Below are 21,315 nucleotides of genomic sequence, written 5' to 3' on the forward strand. Positions count from 1 at the left end.
TAAAAGAGTAAAATTTATGCTAAATAAATTAAAATAGCGTTTAAACTTAAGAAATATATACTGGAAACTGATGGATGTGTGTGTGTGTGTAATAATTTTTATTAAAATATTGCAAGATAAATAGCATTTCCTTCTCCTTGACAGGGAGGGCACAGAGGTTCCCAAGGGCAAACTACCTTTCTCTTTTTATGTCAGTTGTTTCTTGTAGGTATTTTTCATTGAAAGCCCAGATAGTTTATATTTTATGAGATTATTCCTTTAATAAATTACATACTATTATAAAACTTGGGTGTCATTTGCAAGAATAAAAACTAACCAGTCCTCTAGAGAAGGAAAAATAAACTACAGATATCTGAAAGCAGACTTCTCTGCTCTTTAAAAGCAAACCAAAATCTGCCACAAAAAAAAAAAGAAACGTAGTGTTATAGGGAAATATCTCTCTTTAAATTACTTTTTAAAGATGTCATGATAAGGAAAGAAAATATAGGATGGATGGATGATTTTCATGGTTGAAAAGAGTGACCTATTTTCATTCTGACAGGAAAACTATCCCAAGCAAACAGCTAGTGGGAAAATGATTGCTGTGGGTGTGGTAATACAGAGACTGTCACACAATTTATAGTCGAGAACATTGCTTAAACATTTCTCCACTTCTTAACAACTGTAAAATTTTGGAAAGATTATATAGCAATCCCTGTATATGTGTAAAGTAGAGATAATACAATCTTTCTGAGCTTAGTTATTTGTGATAAAATTCAAATTATATATACACATATATAAAACATATAGTTACACACATAATTGCATACATGTAATTATATATAATTTGAACCATGTATATATTTATAGCAATGGACATACATTGGAGTTTGTAGACAATAAAGTATTATTTAAATATGAGCTATCATTCTTGTTACAAAGGACGAAGTCATTTGAAGCAGAATTAAGAAGAATATAATTTAGTAGTTCTGCTCTCTGTAGTCTTGTTGGAATTAAAATGATTTGAAACAGTGATTTCCATGAAAGTGGCAAGAATTATTTATTAAACAAATGAACTCTACTCAAATTAGGTGTTCTTAGATATCAAATATATAAGCAGCAATTGCCTTATTTGTAAGTGTAATGACTGAATATAATTGAAGTACTTAGTGGAATTGCGACATGTGTGTGGTACACTTCCTTTCGTATTCCAAAGTATCCCAGCCTTTAGTAGGATGTGATATCTCTCTTATTTTATACACTGCCAAAGTGCTCCGAAAGGACACCCAAACTGAAGTAAAATATTTTACCCAAACTGGGTAAAAATATAGAACAACCTCCAAGACAGTCTATTTGGTTTACAGCGTTTTAGTGAACATATTGAGTTTTATCAAACATAGTTTCTTAGGTTTATGAGGTATTTCTTCTTATTTATGAAGACAAGGTTAGATTTTGCACTCTTCATGTGTCCCTAAGTGTCACAAAATGACAGAATCCATGAGCTCATCAGTGGCTGGAACATAATCTCATCATTGATGACTCTAAAAACAATATACCAGTCATCTCATTGTTTTCCTTAGATTCATTGATTTTTCTTGTACAATACAGTTTGAGTTTCCTAAACACCTAGTACCCTTGAATGCTTTGTAAGTAATACTCCCTGATACAACACTAATAGAAGAACTGATAATCAATAAAGACCCTGGGCAATTCCTTGCTTTGCTCCATTGTGGTATTTACTATTAATTATTGGATTGCTATTTGATTTGATTTGATTTTAGTGTGAAGGACACTGACTTGGAATTCAGAAACACATAAAATATTCTCACTTCAGTTTTTGTAAAATCAAAATCAGTGATCGAAGGAAAGTGTTTGTGTGTGAGAGCCAGAAAGTGAACATGATCCTTGGAGAAAAGAAAATATAGATCTGAGAGTTTTTACATGAGTCAAATGATGGGTGTGGAAACGGATGAACATTGCAACAGGGGTGTTATCTGGAGCACCCATGGCCTGGGAGCTAGAGTGGTCCTAGGACTAGGAATGTGCAACCTAAGGCTCAGAGGACAGTGGCCTTGAAGGGGGTAAAGGTTCTGTTCAGTTCAGTTCAGTTCAGTTCAGTTCTGTTCTGTTCTGTTTTCTGTTTTCTGTTTTCTGTTTGTTTTCTGTTTTCTGTTTTCTGTTTTCTGTTTTCTGTGTTTCTGTGTTTCTGTTTTCTGTGTTTCTGTTTTCTGTTTTCTCTGTTTTCTGTTTTCTGTTTTCTGTGTTTTCTGTTTTCTGTTGTGTCCTGTCCTGTCCTGTCCTGTCTCCTGTCCTGTCTCCTGTCCTGTCTCCTGTCCTGTTCTGTTCTGTTCTGTTCTGTTCTGTTCTGTTCTATTTGTTCTGTTCGGTTGTTCTGTTTTCTGTTCTGTTGGTTTTAGTCTCAAGTGTAGATTCTAGGGAGGGAAATATGGTTTAGAAGAGGCTCTGAGGAAACATGAGGACAGCTTCCCCCAGACACAGACACTATGATATTTTCAGTGATAGAAAGAGACTCCGTTGAACCTCCTGGAAGGCAGTGATTTCATGGGAGGACCAGAGAGGAGACCAGAGCTACAACAGCTTTTGCCTAGAGTTAAAAGTGCAGAAGACTTGGGGTAGAATTTCTTGGGTTTAGAAAGACAGGAAAGTGAAGCTTGCTGTCACCCTGTCTGCTACCCACGTTCTCCCTGTGGTACTGTATTTGGACCTTTTCTAACCCAGCCTTTCTATTTCCTCCTCTCATCTTTACATATTTCCTCAGTTTATCCTAACACTTCTTGCCTTGTTTTCATTATTCATTTTCTTTGCTGTTGTTTATCTCTCTGAATCTTCTTTCTACTTTCCCCTTTAAATGTCTCCTTCCTTTTTTTTTTTTTTGCTTCCTCAGCCATTTTTCTCCTTTTCTTACTTGATGGTTTCTCTTTGATCAAGGGAATCATCCAGATGGTTGTTTAATACCAGGGTATTTGGAGGTCCTCTAAATCCTCCTAAGGAGTGTCCCGCCACTTGAGAATTGGTCTCTGGCTCTATCTCTACCCTGTGCTTACCTGGACTTTGACAGGTTCCATCCAGTGCTCCAAAGTGTCAGTAGTCACATTCTCCGGTAGTATCACAGGGTCATTAGGGGGGATTACACATGATGGGGAGCACACTGCACCTAAGGAATTGAAATTTATAGCAGAGACATGAATTTCTCAGATCATAGTCTTTTCCAATGCTTGCTTTCTACACTCTAGGCCATAACATCATGGTAGTTACAGACAGGGTTAACATTCACCTACCGTGTACCTGGATGGACACTGTTACGTAAGGTGAGCAAGAGCCACTGTGGCAAGTTAACTCTTCGAGTTTCCCTATGTCTTAGCTCTTCTGCCTGGTATAGTATATCCTCTCCTTAGCCATCAATATATCACTGAGCAATTCAACAATTTAGAGATCAATGTCTGGTTTAGCAGATCCCCAATATCCCCAAATCAGGGATCCAGCTTGCCAAACTCTGATGCCTTTTAAACATATTTGATTTAATTCTAATCTCCCAGGAACATTATATATACTGCACCTGTGACTTTGTAGCTTAAATAGCTGGGGAGGGGTGGGAGGATGTGGGGCAGAGAGCATTACATTTCCTCCCAGCCTATCCTAGCCTCTCAATTAGCACACATTGTTACATGCACAACCAAGAAGCCTACTCAAGTAAAGGAGGCAACACACAAAACCAGAAGCAGAGATGTTGTTCTTTCAAAGGAAACTCTTGTTCTGTTTGTTTACATGGGCAATCCAAGTGCCTCCTCAAAGCCTATTCAAATAAAATTCATTTTGGGGTTTCTCTGTTTGCTCATCCACAAATTATATAATCTCTAACCTTCTTTTCAATTCTCATTGTCTATATGTCTGTGTCTTTAAGTAAATAATATTTTTTAAAAGTTACATCATTTTAGTTGCCTCTGTGTGTGTGTGTGTAATATTTTATATAAAAATCAGAAGTTTTCAGGGTGAGAATCTGTTCATGAAACACCATTGAACCAGGTCTAAGCACAAGACATCAAGGCACAAATACTTGGAACACAGTGAAGAATATACTGAAAAATGACTGAGGTTTTTAATTAATTCATGTTATGCACATTTATATTGCATGGAAAATTTTGAACCTGTGTAATTTAGAATTTAGACTCAGTCTCATAAGGTTTCATACAAATTCCAATGTTTCTACTATGGTAGAGCCAGTTTGGGTGAAGTTGAGTTAACTTTACCCTAAGTCAGTTCTGGTCCCAAACAACATTAACTGAAATTACGTGAGTAAGCGCTTGCCCACAGGTTCTGGAACCCAGTCCTCTGGAGAGAAAGACTGAAGAACAACACAAGTGAGAAAGACTGAAGAACACAAGTGGGTGCCATCTCAAGTAATCCTTTCTGCAACAACAGAGGTAATACAGGAGCCCTGCATCATGTGGGAGGAGCCCTGCATCATGTGGGAGGAGCGCTGCATCATGTGGGAGGAGCCCTGCATCAGGTGGGAGGAGCCCTGCATCAGGTGGGAGGAGCCCTGCATCAGGTGGGTGTAGCTGTTCAGGTGTATCTTTTCTTTCAGAGCTATAAATCCAGCCACACAGATGGATACACTCCGTGTCCCAAAGCAAAGTGGGTGACATGAACAGATCTCCATTCTTACCAATCCCATATCCCTGTCCACACTTATACTCCACAGAATTCAGCTCTGAAGTGGGTGGTGGACATTCTCCTTGCAGGTTTTCGCACAACTTGAATTCCTGGGTCCACAACCCCTCTTTAGTGCAGAGGATGGGAATCTAGAAAATTGAAATTAAAAAACACTACTATTGTTATTTCATTAATTTCATTGTAGGAGGAGGGAAAGTGGTCTGAAGTGGTCTGAGTAAATGATAATATCCTTTAACTTCTGGATCTTGAACTAAATGATGATTAGAACAATAAGTTGAGTTAGAAATGGTAAACAGAGAATAAGAAAGAGAAAGAAGAGAAGAAAAGAAAACGAAGGAATGATGGATGGAAGGATAAACAAATAGGGAACCCAAGACAAGCTCTTGCTTCCAGGTAAAGCAATCATAAACAAATTTTCCATTCATAAAACTTACCACCATTATGTTCCCCTTCAGCTCTGAGGATACAATAAGCTGCTGACAAGAGGGGTGTATTCCATTCTGTTTGGGGAAATTTTCCCCAGATGATGTTGTTATGCCCTGATTCATACATGTTTTAACACAAATGTTGCTTGTGGCAAATGCTGAAAATTTTCCAAAGCAAGTTTTGTGTAGTGAAAGTAATTAATAATTTTCCTAAAGGTATGTCTTGGCCTCTCTACTGAAATACATACATTACTGCTGCTTTTAGTCCTGTTTGAAGTCTATTCCCTTTCTCCACATGCCTGTTGCCTGGTATAACTCTTGGCTCACACTAGAACCCTCTACAAAAAAAAATGTATACTCTATCTAGATGTAACACAGAGAAAATTAAAAAGTATAAAACCCAAGGGAAGAAATACAGATCTATTAATAACCCAGCCTTTGTCTGGTAAACCCGTTGCTGTCTTAACTAGTCAGTTCACTCTGGCATGTCTGATGTCTTTGGATCTCATTTTATCACACATTCTTTTCACATCTGTTCATGCCAAGGGTGTGGTGAAGGCTATTGATTTTTGCCGCCAAAGTCTACTTCACTTCCTGTCTCATGTATGTGTGTGTGGTACTTGGAGTGTCTAAAATAAAACTGTGTTTAGTCATACAATCATGATAACACTGTGGTTTTAAGTTCAGACTTGTGCCAGCATCCTAGGGAGGGTAGTAGTCAAACAGCACTTTAACATGCTTTGCTCATCAATTCATGTTTTTGTTTGGGACTTTGTTCTATTGTCAAAAAAGTAATCCACAACTCTTGTATTCCTACCCAGGTAGGTCAGTTGATGCACAAGAGTTTACTGCACTGCCAAATCAGGATCCTAGACTAGCTTGACATGAACCCTGGTACCCTACTCACTAGTTTCTTCTCCTTATCTCAAAGAAAACTCTGAAATTGGAAGAGGATGCCTCTAAAACACTAACAATGTCAGGAACTCTCTATGAAATATCAGTGCCTCTCATTAGAGCCCAGCTGCATGAAGATTTGCCTGCTGGGTTTTAAAGTTCACTTCTCAGAAATCATGTCATGGTCATGGCTGTACAGGTGAGGGCAAAAGTTCACAGAGTCTTCCTTACCCTTTCCGTTTCCTGGTTACAGTTGAGCACACACTGGCTGTCCAGCTTGAAGCCATCAGTACATTCATACATGCCTTCAAAAACAGGAGGAGGAGGCTCACAAACCACAGGGACACAGTTCCCTTGTTCCCAGGTTCCATCATCCAAGCACTGGATCTTCAGGAACTTGCTAATAAGACATGAAACCAAACATCCCATAAGGAAAGACTGAATCCTCAGAAGTGTGTAACAAACAGCAAATGGGACCAGTGACTTGACTCAGAGGGTAAAGGTGCCAAGCCTGATGACCTGAGTTGAATTCCTGGAACCTACATGCTGGAAGGAGAAAACTGACTTTCAAAATTTCTCCATACATCTCATGCCATATGTATGGGAACACACACACACACACACACACACACACACACACACACACACACACACACACAAAATAAACAAAATAAAACGAGAGAGCAATAGGTTCTATTTAGCTAAACATCCCATTGTGTGTTATGAAATTGAAATGTCTTCATTATGGTTAGCAGTGCCAGGAAGTCTTGTATATTTGACTTGCTACTCCAACAAGAGTGAATAAATAGCAACTATTGGACTGTTTATGGGCAAAGTTTCACATATAAGCACATTGGGAGATGTCATATAGTTCAGAGTACAGCAGTGTTGTCACATACTCAGGGGAAGAATCAGATAAAACTTGAAGGTCACCAGTTCTATGGTGTTACATTTGCTGAAGTTGTTAATAGCCATTGCTTCTTTGAGGAGAAAGAGTTATTAAGAGTTATTGTTCTGAAACAGAGGCTCACCTGACCTTCAAATGACGATCTCTTCACTGAGTTCACTATCTCTGTTTTGTTTGTGTATACATTGATTCCCCCCCCCTTGGAATAGGTTCCCACCTTTCACCAGATCGTTCAGTAGGTATGACTCAATAATGTCCTAGAAGAACTATCCCTCTGTCCCAGGCCCAGACATGGCCCCCAACCAGAGACTGGGCTTAAGATGGATGGGAGTCAGACACACCAGGGTTCTTATTCCACTCTACTCCCCTATGACTCACTGAAGTCAGAAGGTGCTTTCCAGTCTGGCTGTTTTACCATATCTACTTCTGATTCACAAAACTCGTAGTTGTGGTAAGCTTACAACTGAAAATATAAACAAGATTTTCGTCTCTGGCTCTCTCCACCATGTAGATGGTGGCTTTAAATTGCCATCTACTTTCTTTCCTTTGTGTGTGTGTGTGTGTGTGTGTGTGTGTGTGTGTGAGAGAGAGAGAGAGAGAGAGAGAGAGAGAGAGAGAGAGAGAGAGAGAGAGAGGAGAATTCTTTTTGAGACAAGGTCTCCTCTAATCCAAGCTGGCCTCAGATAAGGGTGAAGTGCACTTAACTCCTGGATCCTTGGACCAACATTTTCTAGTTGCCTGGTATTACAGGCTTGTGTTACATGTCCAAAACATTGAAATGACATTTTCTCGTATCATAATCTCATTTTAATATTAAGATACATATATCATTCTATATATACTTTTAACTAACAATTGTATAATATCTTTTGTGTGCTTGTAATATTTGCCCATTTTGCTATAAAAAAAAAAACATGGATCGCTCTGTTATACAAATGTAGAAATTATTTTTTTCCCATTGGGTTGGGAACTTAGGGTAGATAGCAGCTGTGTCATTTCTTGCTTTCAATTTTTAGGAACCAGTATATAACTGAAAAGAGGAACTAAATAAATGCTTGATTTATAAATCACTAAATAACTTCAGGTAAATTGCAAGACATATGACAAACAAATCAACTTATCGTAACTCTCAGACAAAAACTCTACTTTTATCTCCCCTTATAGATAAAGAAACACACTGTGGTGCTAAGTTCTCTTTTCCCAAGAACTTATATCACAGGATGCATTTGCTTTCAAACAATTTGAATAAAAAATAATATCTCCTTAGCAGGTGACATGCTACACATGATCTCCTTAGCATATGTTAGGTATGTTCATTGTGGAACTCTATGCAAATAAAAGAGCATGCTCTGTATTACTTAGTATGTGGATTCTTTCTCACAAAGATGATACTCCAAAAGTGTTTTCTAGTAAAGGTTTTGCAGTTCATTTTACTGTAATAAGCTTCCTACATATACCCTCTTAAATTCAGTTGTCTTTTTTATTTTCCCCTTACCCTGTAGAGTTTAAACCCTCCAGAGGAATTCCTTCTTCTCCCACCAATCACAGTTGAGACCCTTTCCATATCTCTGGTGAACTGACATTTCTCAAATATAGAGAGCCAGCAATATCACTGACATCAGGAGGGAAGCCAGGTTGTTCCATCTCTCCTTGTATGTCAGTGTGATTACAAAGGAAAACCCATGTTTGGCCAAGATGACAGTATTTTTTACTTCATGTGGTACTTTTCTCTGAATTGGTTAAAATAGTTCAACCATGGAAACAGTCTCCCCATTCCTTGCCCAGAGTGAGAAACCATTTAAGAATGTAGAGTTCATGCATTTCCTTGCCAGTTTAATAACATAGAGGTGAGAGTAGACAGATTAAGCTTGGATTGGGAAGACGGCGTCTGGATGTTTGCGGTTGTACCCACACAATGGGACAGATCCTGTGCTGCAAACCAGCAGTAGCACAAAGAGGGAGACTGGTAGGTAGCAAGAGAAGCAGCACAGCTAAGGCAGAGGTCGCTGGACTAGGTGTGCGTGAGGGAAGGCAAGCATCCCTATTCCCTCAGCAATCAGGCCCTTTTGTAAAGGTTCCTATACGTTTCTAGGTTTTTGTTTGTTTGTTTTTCAGCTCCTGTACCTCTACATCAGATGATAGTGTTTAGGTCTCATTCTCAGACTGCTTCCAAAGCAGTCAGCTGATTCCTTGTGGTCCAGTAGTGTGGGGTGCTTCATTGTGCTGACCATGTTTACCTGTGGATTCATGATTAATGGCCTGAGTCTTTAGTCATGGAATGGAGCCTGTGTGTCACGGGATCTTTCTGCCTATTTTGTTACATTCCAAAGACACTATGATAATCAGAAAATTGGAATGCCTTGGATAATTTCTAGTTCCAAGAAACTTGATTTCTTTCTAAGGCCTATCTGAGACTGAAGCCTAAAACATTGTACCTACTTTGCTTTATTCAGTTACTACTATAGACAATATGATTGTCTCTTCTCCAACTGCCCAATTTATGGCAAAACCTTAATACTCAGCATGACTGCATTAGGCAGGAGGACAATGGAGGGATAATCAAGTCATAAGACACAACTCTCATATGCGACTATAGTCCTTAGAGGAAGGGACACAAAAACTTACCTTCCTTGACTACAGTCTTTCCTGTGAGGACACAGCAAAAATAGCATTTGAAAACAAAAAAGCATGTTCTCAGAGACGAAATCTACCAACACTGTCACTGAGAACTGTGAGTAATAAGTGCCAGTTGTTTTAGTCACTCATTCTACAGTACTGTTATTGCAACTCTCTAGACCAAGGCACTGTGACATGATCCTGATCTCCCACTCGTGATAGCTGCCTCCGTAAGATGCTTAATCTGGTGATGTCACAGACTGACCTTATAGACTCACTCTTATAGGATTATTCGTGTAAAAAAAATGCCTTTACCCCTCTTGGTCCACTTCCTTCAAACAATATGTGTAGATCAGGAGCCAGGAGACTCTTCAAAGTCATGGTGTGAGTAGTTTTCAAGGAATGATATCAGTAGGCACTGATCCAATCTGTACAGACAGATCCTTCCCAAGACAGAGTACAAGACTTCTGTGAAAACTCATCCCACTATCTTTTACATAACACATTCAACTCTGAATTTTCTTTATCCCAGTGGGGTAAGGGAAGTTGAAAGTGTTGCCTTTTACAGGAAAGTAATACTAGTGACCAACTAGGTGACTTTCCCAATTACTCACAGTTCTCCGATTCAGTGTTGGTAGATTTCATCTCTGAGAACAAACTGCTTTGTTTTCAAATGCTATTTTTGCTGTGTCCTCACAGAAAAGACTGTAGTCAAGGAAGGCAAGTTTTTGTGTCCCTTCCTCTAAGGAAACAACCAGCTAAAGGTGGAGTGGAGACTGAAGTTTTCAAGATACAATACAACATCCCAGCCATTAGACAAATGGGTTTCCAGTGAAATCTGTAGAGTATTCTCACCAGAACCAAGTAAGAGTTATTTTGCAAATCCAGATTATCAAGCATATTGAACCAAATCTGGAATTGGCCAAAGACACTTTCTTCCTTTCCTCTCTGCTTTCACTCTTTGCTTCTGGCCCTTTTGATCCTGAAGTGTTTGAGACCAAGCCCAGAGCCTTCTGTATATCTATTATTGAACTAGATCTCTTAGTCTCGACCACATAGATTTTTTAAATTTGCCCATATTTTTTATATTCAACAAGGTTGTCAAACTCCTACAATTTCTTGTCCTTCCCATACTAGTAAAAGTAAGTTGTAAATACAGGGAAAATAGATGGGATCATCTACCTAATAAGCCTGAGACCATTCCATCTGGTCCCTGCTGAGCATCCAACTTTTTGGCAAGGGATGTTAGCCGGGCGATCTTGCTCTCTAATTCCTTATTTTGTAAATGGCATCATGAGGAGATGGGGTTAGGCTAAGGTTTGCATTTATTTTCTTTCTAACTTCTCCAGACAAATCACCACAATTTCCAAGTTGAGAGGTACCTTTTTCCAATTTCCAGAGCTTGTGGTACCCACCTACTGTTGAAAGCCCAGCTGTGCCTTTTCTCTGTCTTATATCCCTGCCAGAAGTAAAGACCTTGTAATCAAAACTTGGCTGCATGTTTGATTGATGTTGCTCGAGGCACACACGAGTCTACCCCATTTTTCTATCACCACTGAAGGCTTGTCAAAAGTCATATTTATGTTCCCTTGGAGAAATATAAGAGTATGGTTTCTGGGTCCAAGAGAATTATCATGTCTTTGCCAATCAAGGGCATCTGGTGTCTATAGTGGGGAGTCCTTCGTGAAAATAACATTAACAGAAAAAGATATCAAAGAGTGAAGAACTAATCTTTTGTAGAAGAATTCTTATCAATATAGCTTTACTCCCAAACCCTATCTACATAGTATGGACTATTAGTCCTTAGTTCTTGGCTTCCACATCTCTGCATTTACTCACCCTCAGACATCCTCAGCACAGTGAATGACATCATCAACTACCTTGTAGCTCCAACTTGAAGCCCAGGAAACCTCACAGATTACACTCTCTCAAGCTTCCATTTTCCTCAATCCCGTCTGGTCTCACATAATCCATCAGCAAGCCCAGTGACTTCCTTCTTGCAGGTATTCCTGGAGCTTGTCCCAGGATCTCTGTAGCCACAAATTTACTTTTACAAAGCTTTTCTCTTACTTTCCAGCTAGACGTTCCATTTCCCTGTACCCTTTCTTATTTAGCTAGCAAGTATCAAGTAGAGGAAATTTTCATAAAAATGAATAAATCACATTTATTTCCTTTGTAACATTTCCTTTGTAGAGCATTTCATTTGTTTCTGGTTGCAAAATAAAATATTTAAATTCATTAAAGACCAACCTCTTCATATTAGCCTGCAAGGTCCTGTATTACACGGCTTCACTTTCTATTATACCATTCATGACCATAGTCATGTTTTTAAGTGTACTTTATGTACTCTGGGATGAGAATTACAGGTGAAGAACAAGATCTCGAAGAACAGGGACTTGAGTACCATTCTTCCTGCTTCCAATACTGTACTATTGACTGGACCCATCTCTTTCTTCCCATCTATCAACATGTTTTTATCACCAAGAGAGCCCTCTGTCACCATTTCATTTTATTAAGAGATAGTGTCCTTCTTGCCTTCACAGAATGCATGCTCTATAATTATCCTGTCATTTTTTTTCTATTTTTTTGTGTTACTTCCCGTTTTACTCCTACCTGGGCCTTAATACCATATTTTCGGTAACTGGCATTGTTTCTGGTTCATATTAGGTATCAATAGATTTTTTTTCAGTGGATGTGTAAGGACTTACTTTGTGTTGTCACACAGGTCAAGGTACTGAGATGACCTCGCACTAATGCCCTTAGTATAGTATGGAAGTACCTGTAGTCCTGCAAGGAATCAGAAAATAAAACTAATTCCTCAGTTGTGTATTTGAAATTGTCTTATGCCAAATAGAAAGTAAAAGGGGGTGGCAATCCCATTATTTCTTTTATACAGAAAAATAACCTGAAGTATGACTGGTTAAGTTTTACAATGACACATGTTTGGTTTCTGAACTGAATTACATGGACTAGATTCTTTCTTCAGAGTATTCTGGGTCCTTACTACCTACAACATGCTACTGAGAACAGCAGTATTAGAATTTGAATCTGAGAACATGTTAGTAATGAATCCAAGACTATATCCCAGACTGAATCAATAAGAATCTAATTTTTTAAAAAGAATCTAATTTAAAGTTTTCCAAGACATTCCAATGCATTTTAAAGTTGAAGAAGGGAAGATCTAGGCTACTTTAAGAGATCTTCTACCCCACACCAAAGAGATCCATCCGCACTTCCAAGCTCCACATCAGTTTTCATTTTAAGAAACTGCAGGCCTGGCTTCTCAAGCCAATATCCTAAAAGGGGAGCAGATAGACTTCAGTTGTGACTAGCCATCAGCTGATCATAGTTGCTCTGTACTGCATAACATCAGATGTCTGTCCCAAACAAGAAATAGAATCAGCAGTATTCTCCACTTAGATGAATTGGCTTTGATCAGTGTTTCTTCTCTGAGTAAGAAGCAAACAAAAGTGTCCCTTATAAAATACTCCCAGATAAAGTAGAGCCTCTGCAGTGTGAAGAGCCTGCTAACGCCTAGATGTGTGCGAACTGTTGATTGTGTGTCAATGCCTGACTCCATGCTTCTATCTTTGGACACTCTGCTTGTAGTAGCTTAGGTCCCCAGTCTGGCAGGTCCATCAGTATCCTCTCCCTAGGCCTGACCTCCTCTTGCCTATGATCCCTTCTCCATCCTCTTTCATTAGATCATCCATACCATTTTTAAATGTTAAGTTCAACAGTACTTACTTAATCTCTTTTGTTATGTTGCTGGCCCATTCTTTACTTCATCTGATGGAATTTATCACATAGAATATACTTGGGTAACTCCCCAAAACCCAAGGTGTCTCATGCAATTTAAATCTAAATGCACCCAATTATTGCAGTTATTCAGCTTCTTAATATCTGTTCCTATTGGTGTATATTGGAAAAACTGGAAACCACACTGAAAGGCAAGGATTAACTGGACCAGAAGCAGGGAAACATGTAGTAGGAAGCTATGGTCTTTGTCAATTTCCATCATCTAACTATATATCCACTTCCACATCAATTGGGAAATGTTAATACACACACACACACAGACACAGACACAGACACACACACACACACACTTCTTACATTGGGTTCCACAGCTTGGAAGACAAATACAGGTATAGTACCAGTATACTAATTTACAGGAACCCTATCTTATTCACTGTTTTATTGCTGTAAATGGTTATCGAGACCATGGCAACTCTTATACAAGGAAGCATTTAATTGGCAACTTGCCAACAGTTTCAGAGGATTAGTCCATTATCATCACAGTAGGGAGCAAGGGAGCCTGGCAGCAAGCAGACAGGCACTGGAGCAGTATCGGAGACCTTTATATTCTGTCTGGTCCTTAGGCAGAGGGAGAAGGAGGGAGTGGGAGAGGAAGAGGGAGATGGGGATGGGGAGGAGGAGGGGAGAGGAGAGAAGGGGAGAGAAAGTGGCAGACAGAGAGACAGAGACAAAGACAGAGACACACAGAGAGATAAAGATTCAGACAGAGAGAGAGAGAGAGAGAGAGAGAGAGAGAGAGAGAGAGAGAGAGAGAGAGAGAGAGAGAGACTGGTCTTTGTGTGGACTTTTGAAAACAGTGACACACTTCCTCCAACATGGCCACACCACCTAATCCTGCTAATTCTATTAAAGAGTCCCACTTCCTGGTGACCCAACATTCAAATATATGAGCCTATGGACCCATTATAATTCAAACTACCAATTCTAAGAAGGAGCTTCCAGGAGATGTGAAGTATTTAAGGAAAGGAGTACTTTGAAAGAGAAGAATAGGTAGGCTAAAGGAACAGGCATGTAAGGTCCAAGAGGTATTGAATTTATAACTACAAATTTACTAAACTGGTATAATTCCCAACAACAGTATACAAATATTTCTCCTTATACCCACAGACAAGTAGAGTCTTCACTCCTCATCAAGAAAACTTCCTTTGCAACAGACTAAAACCACTGCAGAAAGCTATAACCAACCAAAATGAAGAATTATAGAGTCCAGCCTCCCACATCTAAGCCTTAGAAAACATTGGGAAAAAAGAGGGGAGGGGATGAAAAGATTGTAAGAGCCAGAGGATCAGGAAATTTGTGTGAGAATACATTTTCTAGTCATATCAGAAGCTGTATCCACAAAGTTCACCAATATGACTGCTAAGTTGTGAGCTGGAAAAATGGTGTCTTTAAAAATCCCATGGATGGAGAGAAACCCATGAGGTGTCAACCCTACACAAAGAGCTATAGGCAATGGAAGAAGGCTGGGAGTGGGAAAGGTGGTCCTCCCCAGGGAAGAACATGCCAAATGGTTAGCCCTGAAACATATACAGGTAGCAGTCTAGGGACTGAACAGGTTCTATTCGTGTGTGTGGGTGTGTGTGTGTGTGGGGGTGTGGGTGTGGGTGTGGGTGTGGGTGTGTGTATAGATGTAGATAAACATTTTTTCCTTTTTCCTTCCATAGTAGGGAAGAGCCACTTAATGGGCAGAGTCTGGAGTAAGTCTTAAAGAACAAAATTTCTTTCAGAAAAGATTGAAGACTCTATCTATACAATTTTATCCAGACCCAGTATCTTTATAGCTAGGTTTCTGTCAGCCTATCAGTCTCACTACAGACAGGGGTAACAGGAGGTACTCACAGGTACTTTCAGCCTGGGTTTAACCTAATGAACCATTTGCTGCCACTGTTGCTCCTTCAGAAAGCAAAGGGTTTCCTACAATCCTGTGCCTGGAAGCCATAGCAACAATAAGATCTGGTCCCACTAATGTATAATTAGAGCATCTGGGGAGGCATAGGCATTCCTGGATTGGAAAGTGTACAGAAAAGTCTACACATGCTATTCTCCTGGTGTATCATGCCTTCATATGGATGATAAGAGAGATGCTAGTTAACCCTTTCTATTCTAGAGTTCCCGGTATAACAAGCAAGAGTTGGACATTACAGTCACAGTGACCTTCAGGACATATTCAGTGGCTGCACTGGATGATCATTATCAGTAAAAACAACAGGATGATTCAAAACAGGCTATGGAACCACATGACTATTGCTAAAATTACAGCTTGAGTTCTTCATAAGCCTCTGGCTTGAAATAAATTACTTTACCTCCCTTGTTCTCAGTTTTGCTATTTGAAATAAATGGAGATGAACACACATTCCTCACAAAATAAGAGACCATGAAACATGATGAGCAGCATCGGCTCACTAAGCAGTGAAATGATTAGCAAGTCCTGATGACCTAAGTGTGTGTATATGTGTGGGATATTACCATTGTACTCAGTATTCTAGCCATACTTAATTCTTCATATTACTGACCCACCCAGAATCCCCCAGGGGACCATTCATGAATCAGTCTGCCCTGCCCTGACCCCATTGTTAAAGAACAAGGCAAGGTCACTACCAAAATGTTCATCCACCCAGCTAAAGTCAGAGTAAACAGAGCCAGAAACGGTCAGGACAAGCCAAGGGCAGATGAGAAACAACACTGGGGTATGAAGTTGCATGTTGCTGAAAGTCTTTGACTTTATCCATTAAAAGTAAGCATTGTTTATAGTTAATTTTGTTATTAATAGAGAAATTGGCAGTGGATACAGAACTAAAAATTTTACAGTAAGATGCTCAATTGCTAAGGTCTGAAGGTCACAGGGACATTTACGAGTTCAACAAGCGGTGTTCTAAGTAAAGGCCCGTGCATCAACTGCCAGCCCTGTAAAGTCTGAGCAGGAGCTGGCCTGTGCCCAGGTGTGTATTTGAGTGGCCAAAGCTTGCCACAGATCTTCAGTCACTTTGAAGCCAAAAGAAGCTGTGATAAATTAGTTTAAGGCTCACATGATACTACAATGGCAAGAGAATTGAGGATTCCAAGGATAAACTTTGAATGTATTTACTATAAACACTAATTATAAAGCCAGACAAAGTCTTAATGGAAAGAAAACAAATTTCTATTTCTAACAGATGTGTGAGTGTACATAGAGATTACAGTGTTGTTCTTACATGGGCACATTACAGATAACACACATACACACAAACACACACAGACACATACTCGGTTATAACCAGTTATGCGGTTATACATTGTGTGTACACAATGTTATGACAGGGTTTATACACCAGATAGATTACTGCTTTTAAAAGTTATAAATCCAATATGTTTAAGGGATTTTAATGTTGAATCACTTACATTGGTAGTTTGTTAGTCAAGTCTTCCTATTCAATCCCATGGTAGAATAAAATTAGTTGAAACTCAAGCTGTTGTTCAGAAAGATGTAGAGTCAAATAAAACTCAAGGTAAGAACTCCATGACATGCCCTGGTCCTTCAGGGCCAGACGGACATTCCATGCTTATGCTAGTTTTGAAGTCAGACCAGCTCTCTATTGCTATTTTATTTCCACTTACTTTCTCCAAGGTATGACATTATTGTTTCATGGTCCACTTTCACTTCAGCTCTGTGAACTGTAATGATTTGAAGCCTGCAGAGAAGGTGCTGGTTAAGGATGGGAAGTATATATGTTTAGCTCAACAAACTTTGTTTTGGTGTGTGTTTCTTTTGAAGATAGCAAAATGTCCGTTTTCTCCATCTGACTACTGAAGAACTAACTGTCTCTTGAATGATAATTCCAATCTTTTATGTTTTCTAGGCTGTTTTTATGGGATATAGAAACTACAGAAGGAAGGGGATGGCCAGTGATAAAAAAAAACTATATTTGAGATTATTTCTTGTTAAAAGATAGCAATCCCACTTAACACACTAGCAGGGTTGCTTACTCAGCAACTGTTACTGTGTTAAGAGAATCTGGGATGTAGGTGGTGACAAAAATGATGAGAGGTGGTAGAAATAATTGTGACAGTGAAGATGATTGTCGTGATTGTAGCAATCATGATAGTAGTGATGACAGTGGTCATGATAGAGACAACAGTGTTGGTGGTGATGATGGCGATGATGGTGATGGAGGTGATGATGGAGGTGATGGTGGTGATGGTAGTTATGGTGATGATGGTGGTTGTGGTAGTGTTGGTGGTGATGGTGCTGATGATGGAGGTGATGGTGGTAATGGTGATGATGGTGGAGGTGGTGGTGGTGGTGATGGTGGAGGTGGTGGTGGTGATGGTGATGATGGTGATGATGGTGGTAGTAGTGATGATAATTATAAACAACAGAAGGCATTACTGAGACAAGACAATATAATCAGAAATTGTGTTCAGTTTTTTTGTGTACAATCATTTAATCTTTACCACACTGGCCAATGCTTCTATTGTCTCTATCTTGTGAATTGGAATACTGAGAGTCTAATCTAACCGTAGTAGAGTAGTAACTTCTTAGAGTCAGAGAGCTAATAAGCAAGCAGAGTTGCCAGTCAAGTTTAAACGTCACCAGCCCCGTACTCTGTGGAATTAACTACTGAGACATGAGATAATACTTGACTACAGAAACATGTTTTAGTAGTTTTGACTCAAAGATCTTTAACACTTTTAGGGTTCTCTTAATTCTATAGCTCTAAAAAGGAAAATAAAAAAGGAAAGGCTGGAAGAAGCTGAAGAAGAAGGTGACCCCCATAGGAAGACCAGCAGTCTCAACTAACCTGGTCCCCCGAGATCTCTCAGACACTGAGCTATCAACCAGGCAGCATACACCAGCTGATATGAGGCCCCAACACATATACAGCAGGAGACTGCCCGGTCTGGACTCAGTGAGAGAAGATATACCTAACCCTTTAGAGATTTGAGACCCCAGGGAGTGGGGAGGCCTGACAGGGGCAGGGGGACATTCTCTTGAAGACCATGGGGAGGAGGAATGGGATAAGGAACTATCAAAGGACAGATGGGGAGGGGCATAACAACTGGACTGTAAAAAACAGATTAAAGATACTAATAAAAAATCCTAGTATTCTGTTTTCAAATCACATGTAGATCCAGACCTGTGGATGAATGTAAGCTTCAGCTGTTTATTCAGACCAAGTTCTCTGGGAATTATTGTGAGATTACGCTAAGTATTTTCTACTAAATTCAAGTTGTACAGTATTTTTGTTTATAGTAATCATTGGATTTTTGGTGTAACAAATTACATATTACTTTTTTCAATGGTAGTATGGCAAAGCCTTAGCCCTTTTAATTTGTTTTATTGACGCAAGATATAAAATGCAAACTTTTAGTATTAGAAGTCACTTAACAGTTTATTTTACAAATGTGGATAAAAAGGCCAGAAAAATGAATTTTTGTTTGCTCATGAACAAAAGTGTTATGAGCTCAGAGTGTAGCCTTTGGTGCTAGGATGACTTTAATCTTCATGAGGCCATTTATTGGCAGAATGATCACAAGTAACACCCAACTTTGAGTCTGTTTCATCATATATTATAACATATAATAGATAATAATATATATTATATAGTATATACACATACACTTATATGTCTATACATACACATATATTCATATTTACCTCAATTTATATACTACTTTAACAAATGATGTTGTGCTAGTATTTCATCAAAAATAAGATAAATTATTTCCATAAGACTGGTATACAGAGTGAGGTAGCCAGAGTTCTTGCACTCGTCACACATAGTAAGGAATCATTCTCACCTCCATGGTTCTCATCCAAACAACAGAAGAGTCCTCTGGACTTAGGCTGTTTAATTCTCTGCCATCTCAAGCAGACTTTCTTTGTGTATAGAGATAGGTGAAATACACACGTAGTTTCTACCTCTTCCACTCTCTCCCCACGAATCAGATTGGACAAAAGTGTTCACTACGCAACAGTAAGCAATCACAATGTGAGGCCTACAGTTTCGATTTTCAGTTGTGTTTGTAACATTGTGTGTGCATGTGTGTGTGCATATGAGTGTGTGTATGTGTGTGTATACTCGTACACTTTGGAAAAGTTGATGTCATGAGAAATACAGTGGATGGCCATTTGCACCTCCTTTGAGAAGATCTGACTTCTATACTATCTTATGTATGATACTGTTATGAGTTATTTATAGGAAAGACTATCAGGTAAAGTCAGAAGCCCAGAATAATTGAGAATTTAATCAATTAGGGCCCCTAATGAGGATGCTCTAACCTTCACATATAAGGATAACATGTAATGAGACAAAAGCAGCCGTGGGAGTAAACGATAATGGAGACTACAACATGGTCTTTTAATAAAATATAAGTCAGACACATTTGTTTTAGCTTCCTTAGAAGTGAGGCTAATGACATCACAAAGTGGTGATGAACAGTGGCATGTATGTGGAAGAAATGGCAAACAAAGAGGCAAAGAGGTAAAATTATGTGGATTGTCACTGTGAAGGTATGAGCACCAAATGAATTCGAGGAAATTTTCAAAGTGCTAGTGCCTGTATCATACCCCACAGTGTATATGTGCCTTGCCTTACAGTGGAGGCAAATCTTAATTAATCCATTGTAAATATTATAGGCCAAAAGTAATATAACCCACTTGGTGGGAGCTTGGTTAACTGACTAGAGAACAAAGAACACTGTAGACTCCTAAGTGCTAGGCAGGCTTCAGGGTCCACCAGCACCACAGAGCAGAGAAATGTGCAGATTTAGAATAATTTCTTAGGCTCTACTCTGTACAGTTAGGAATCTGGGACATAGATGGGTTACTCCAGTGTATGCATCCCTAGGTATCTGACCTGTGGCACCCTTATAACTATTGAGGTAAGAGTTTGTAATGGTAGGCATGGGTCTGGAAACCATCAACACCTGATCATAATCAAGGCTATGGACTAAAAAAGTTTTAACCCTGTCTAGTGTGCAGATCAAGAAGGAAAAGAGAGGACCAGAGACAGCTAAGTGGTTAAGAGCATTTGCTGTTCTTGCAGAAGACCTGGGTTTGCTTCCTTGCCCCCATATTTGTGATTCACGATCTACTGTAATTCCGATTCTAGGGGATCTGAATCTGTTCTGATATTCATATCTGTGGGTAACTGCATGCAAGTGGTGTATATAAATTCATGCAGCCTCTCACACATACAGAAATTAAAATAAATAAATCTTGTTTTAAAAGAGAAAAAAAGAAAATTCAGAGAAAAATAGCCATAGGAAAATCAGGCGGAAGGAAGAAAGCTGGGGACAGAAATTGAGAAGAGACAGGGAGCAAGAAGAAAAACTGGGGCAGGAGGTCAATAGAGTTAAGAAGAAGGAGTTTTAGGATGCAGGTGTGGCTATTGTGCCCTAATAATACTGAGCATGTCTGACTTTTTGAAGTGTTTAATGTTTTGTTTGTTGTTTGCTTTTTTTTTTGCCTTTCTGTTTTATTTTGCTTTGCTTTTTGTAGAACTAATATAATGTAGCACAGGCTGTCCTTGAACTTGTTCTTTACCTAAGGTTGGCTTTGAACCCCTAATCATCTGGCCTCTACCTCTCATGTGCTGGGAATTTCAGGGTTGTGCCACTATCCATAGCTTTGGCTCTGTCCTTAGGCATCACTGCCTGGGTCTGGTGCTTTGGCCTTTCTTTATTATTAACCTAGAACATGGCATAGAGCAGGCAGAATGGGACAAAATGTAAGAGAGCTCAGAAGACCATCAGAACTCAGGCTTAATTCCTGTTGCAATAACAAATTTCCTTCTTTTAAAAAGAAAGGAACAGTCAAGCATGCTAACTAACACCCATTAACGCAGCACTGAGGAGATTAAGGCAGGAGGATTGCTTGATTTCAAAACTAGGCTGGAATACAAAGTCAGATCCAGTGTTTATTTCAAACACCCAAAACAAAATAAATAAATAAGAAGCAGCACCTAGGCCGGGCAGTGGTGGCACATGTCTTTAATCCCA

At 39.2% G+C, this 21,315-nt stretch overlaps 1 protein-coding gene across 1 annotated transcript in view; it reads right to left on the minus strand.

The window, feature by feature from the left end:
• Positions 1-21,315, minus strand: part of Pappa2 (pappalysin 2) — a 230,674-nt gene that overhangs the window by 45,073 nt on the left and 164,286 nt on the right. The window contains exons 17-19 of the mRNA XM_028760041.1: positions 6,225-6,393; positions 4,667-4,802; positions 3,045-3,154 (exon numbers count right to left, since the gene is read on the minus strand). Coding sequence (XP_028615874.1) covers positions 3,045-3,154; positions 4,667-4,802; positions 6,225-6,393 — 415 coding nt within the window. The remainder of the gene's footprint in view (positions 1-3,044; positions 3,155-4,666; positions 4,803-6,224; positions 6,394-21,315) is intronic.

Source organism: Grammomys surdaster, unplaced genomic scaffold, assembly GCF_004785775.1.
Source record: "Grammomys surdaster isolate TR1022 unplaced genomic scaffold, NIH_TR_1.0 130, whole genome shotgun sequence".
NCBI classification, from domain to species: domain Eukaryota; kingdom Metazoa; phylum Chordata; class Mammalia; order Rodentia; family Muridae; genus Grammomys; species Grammomys surdaster.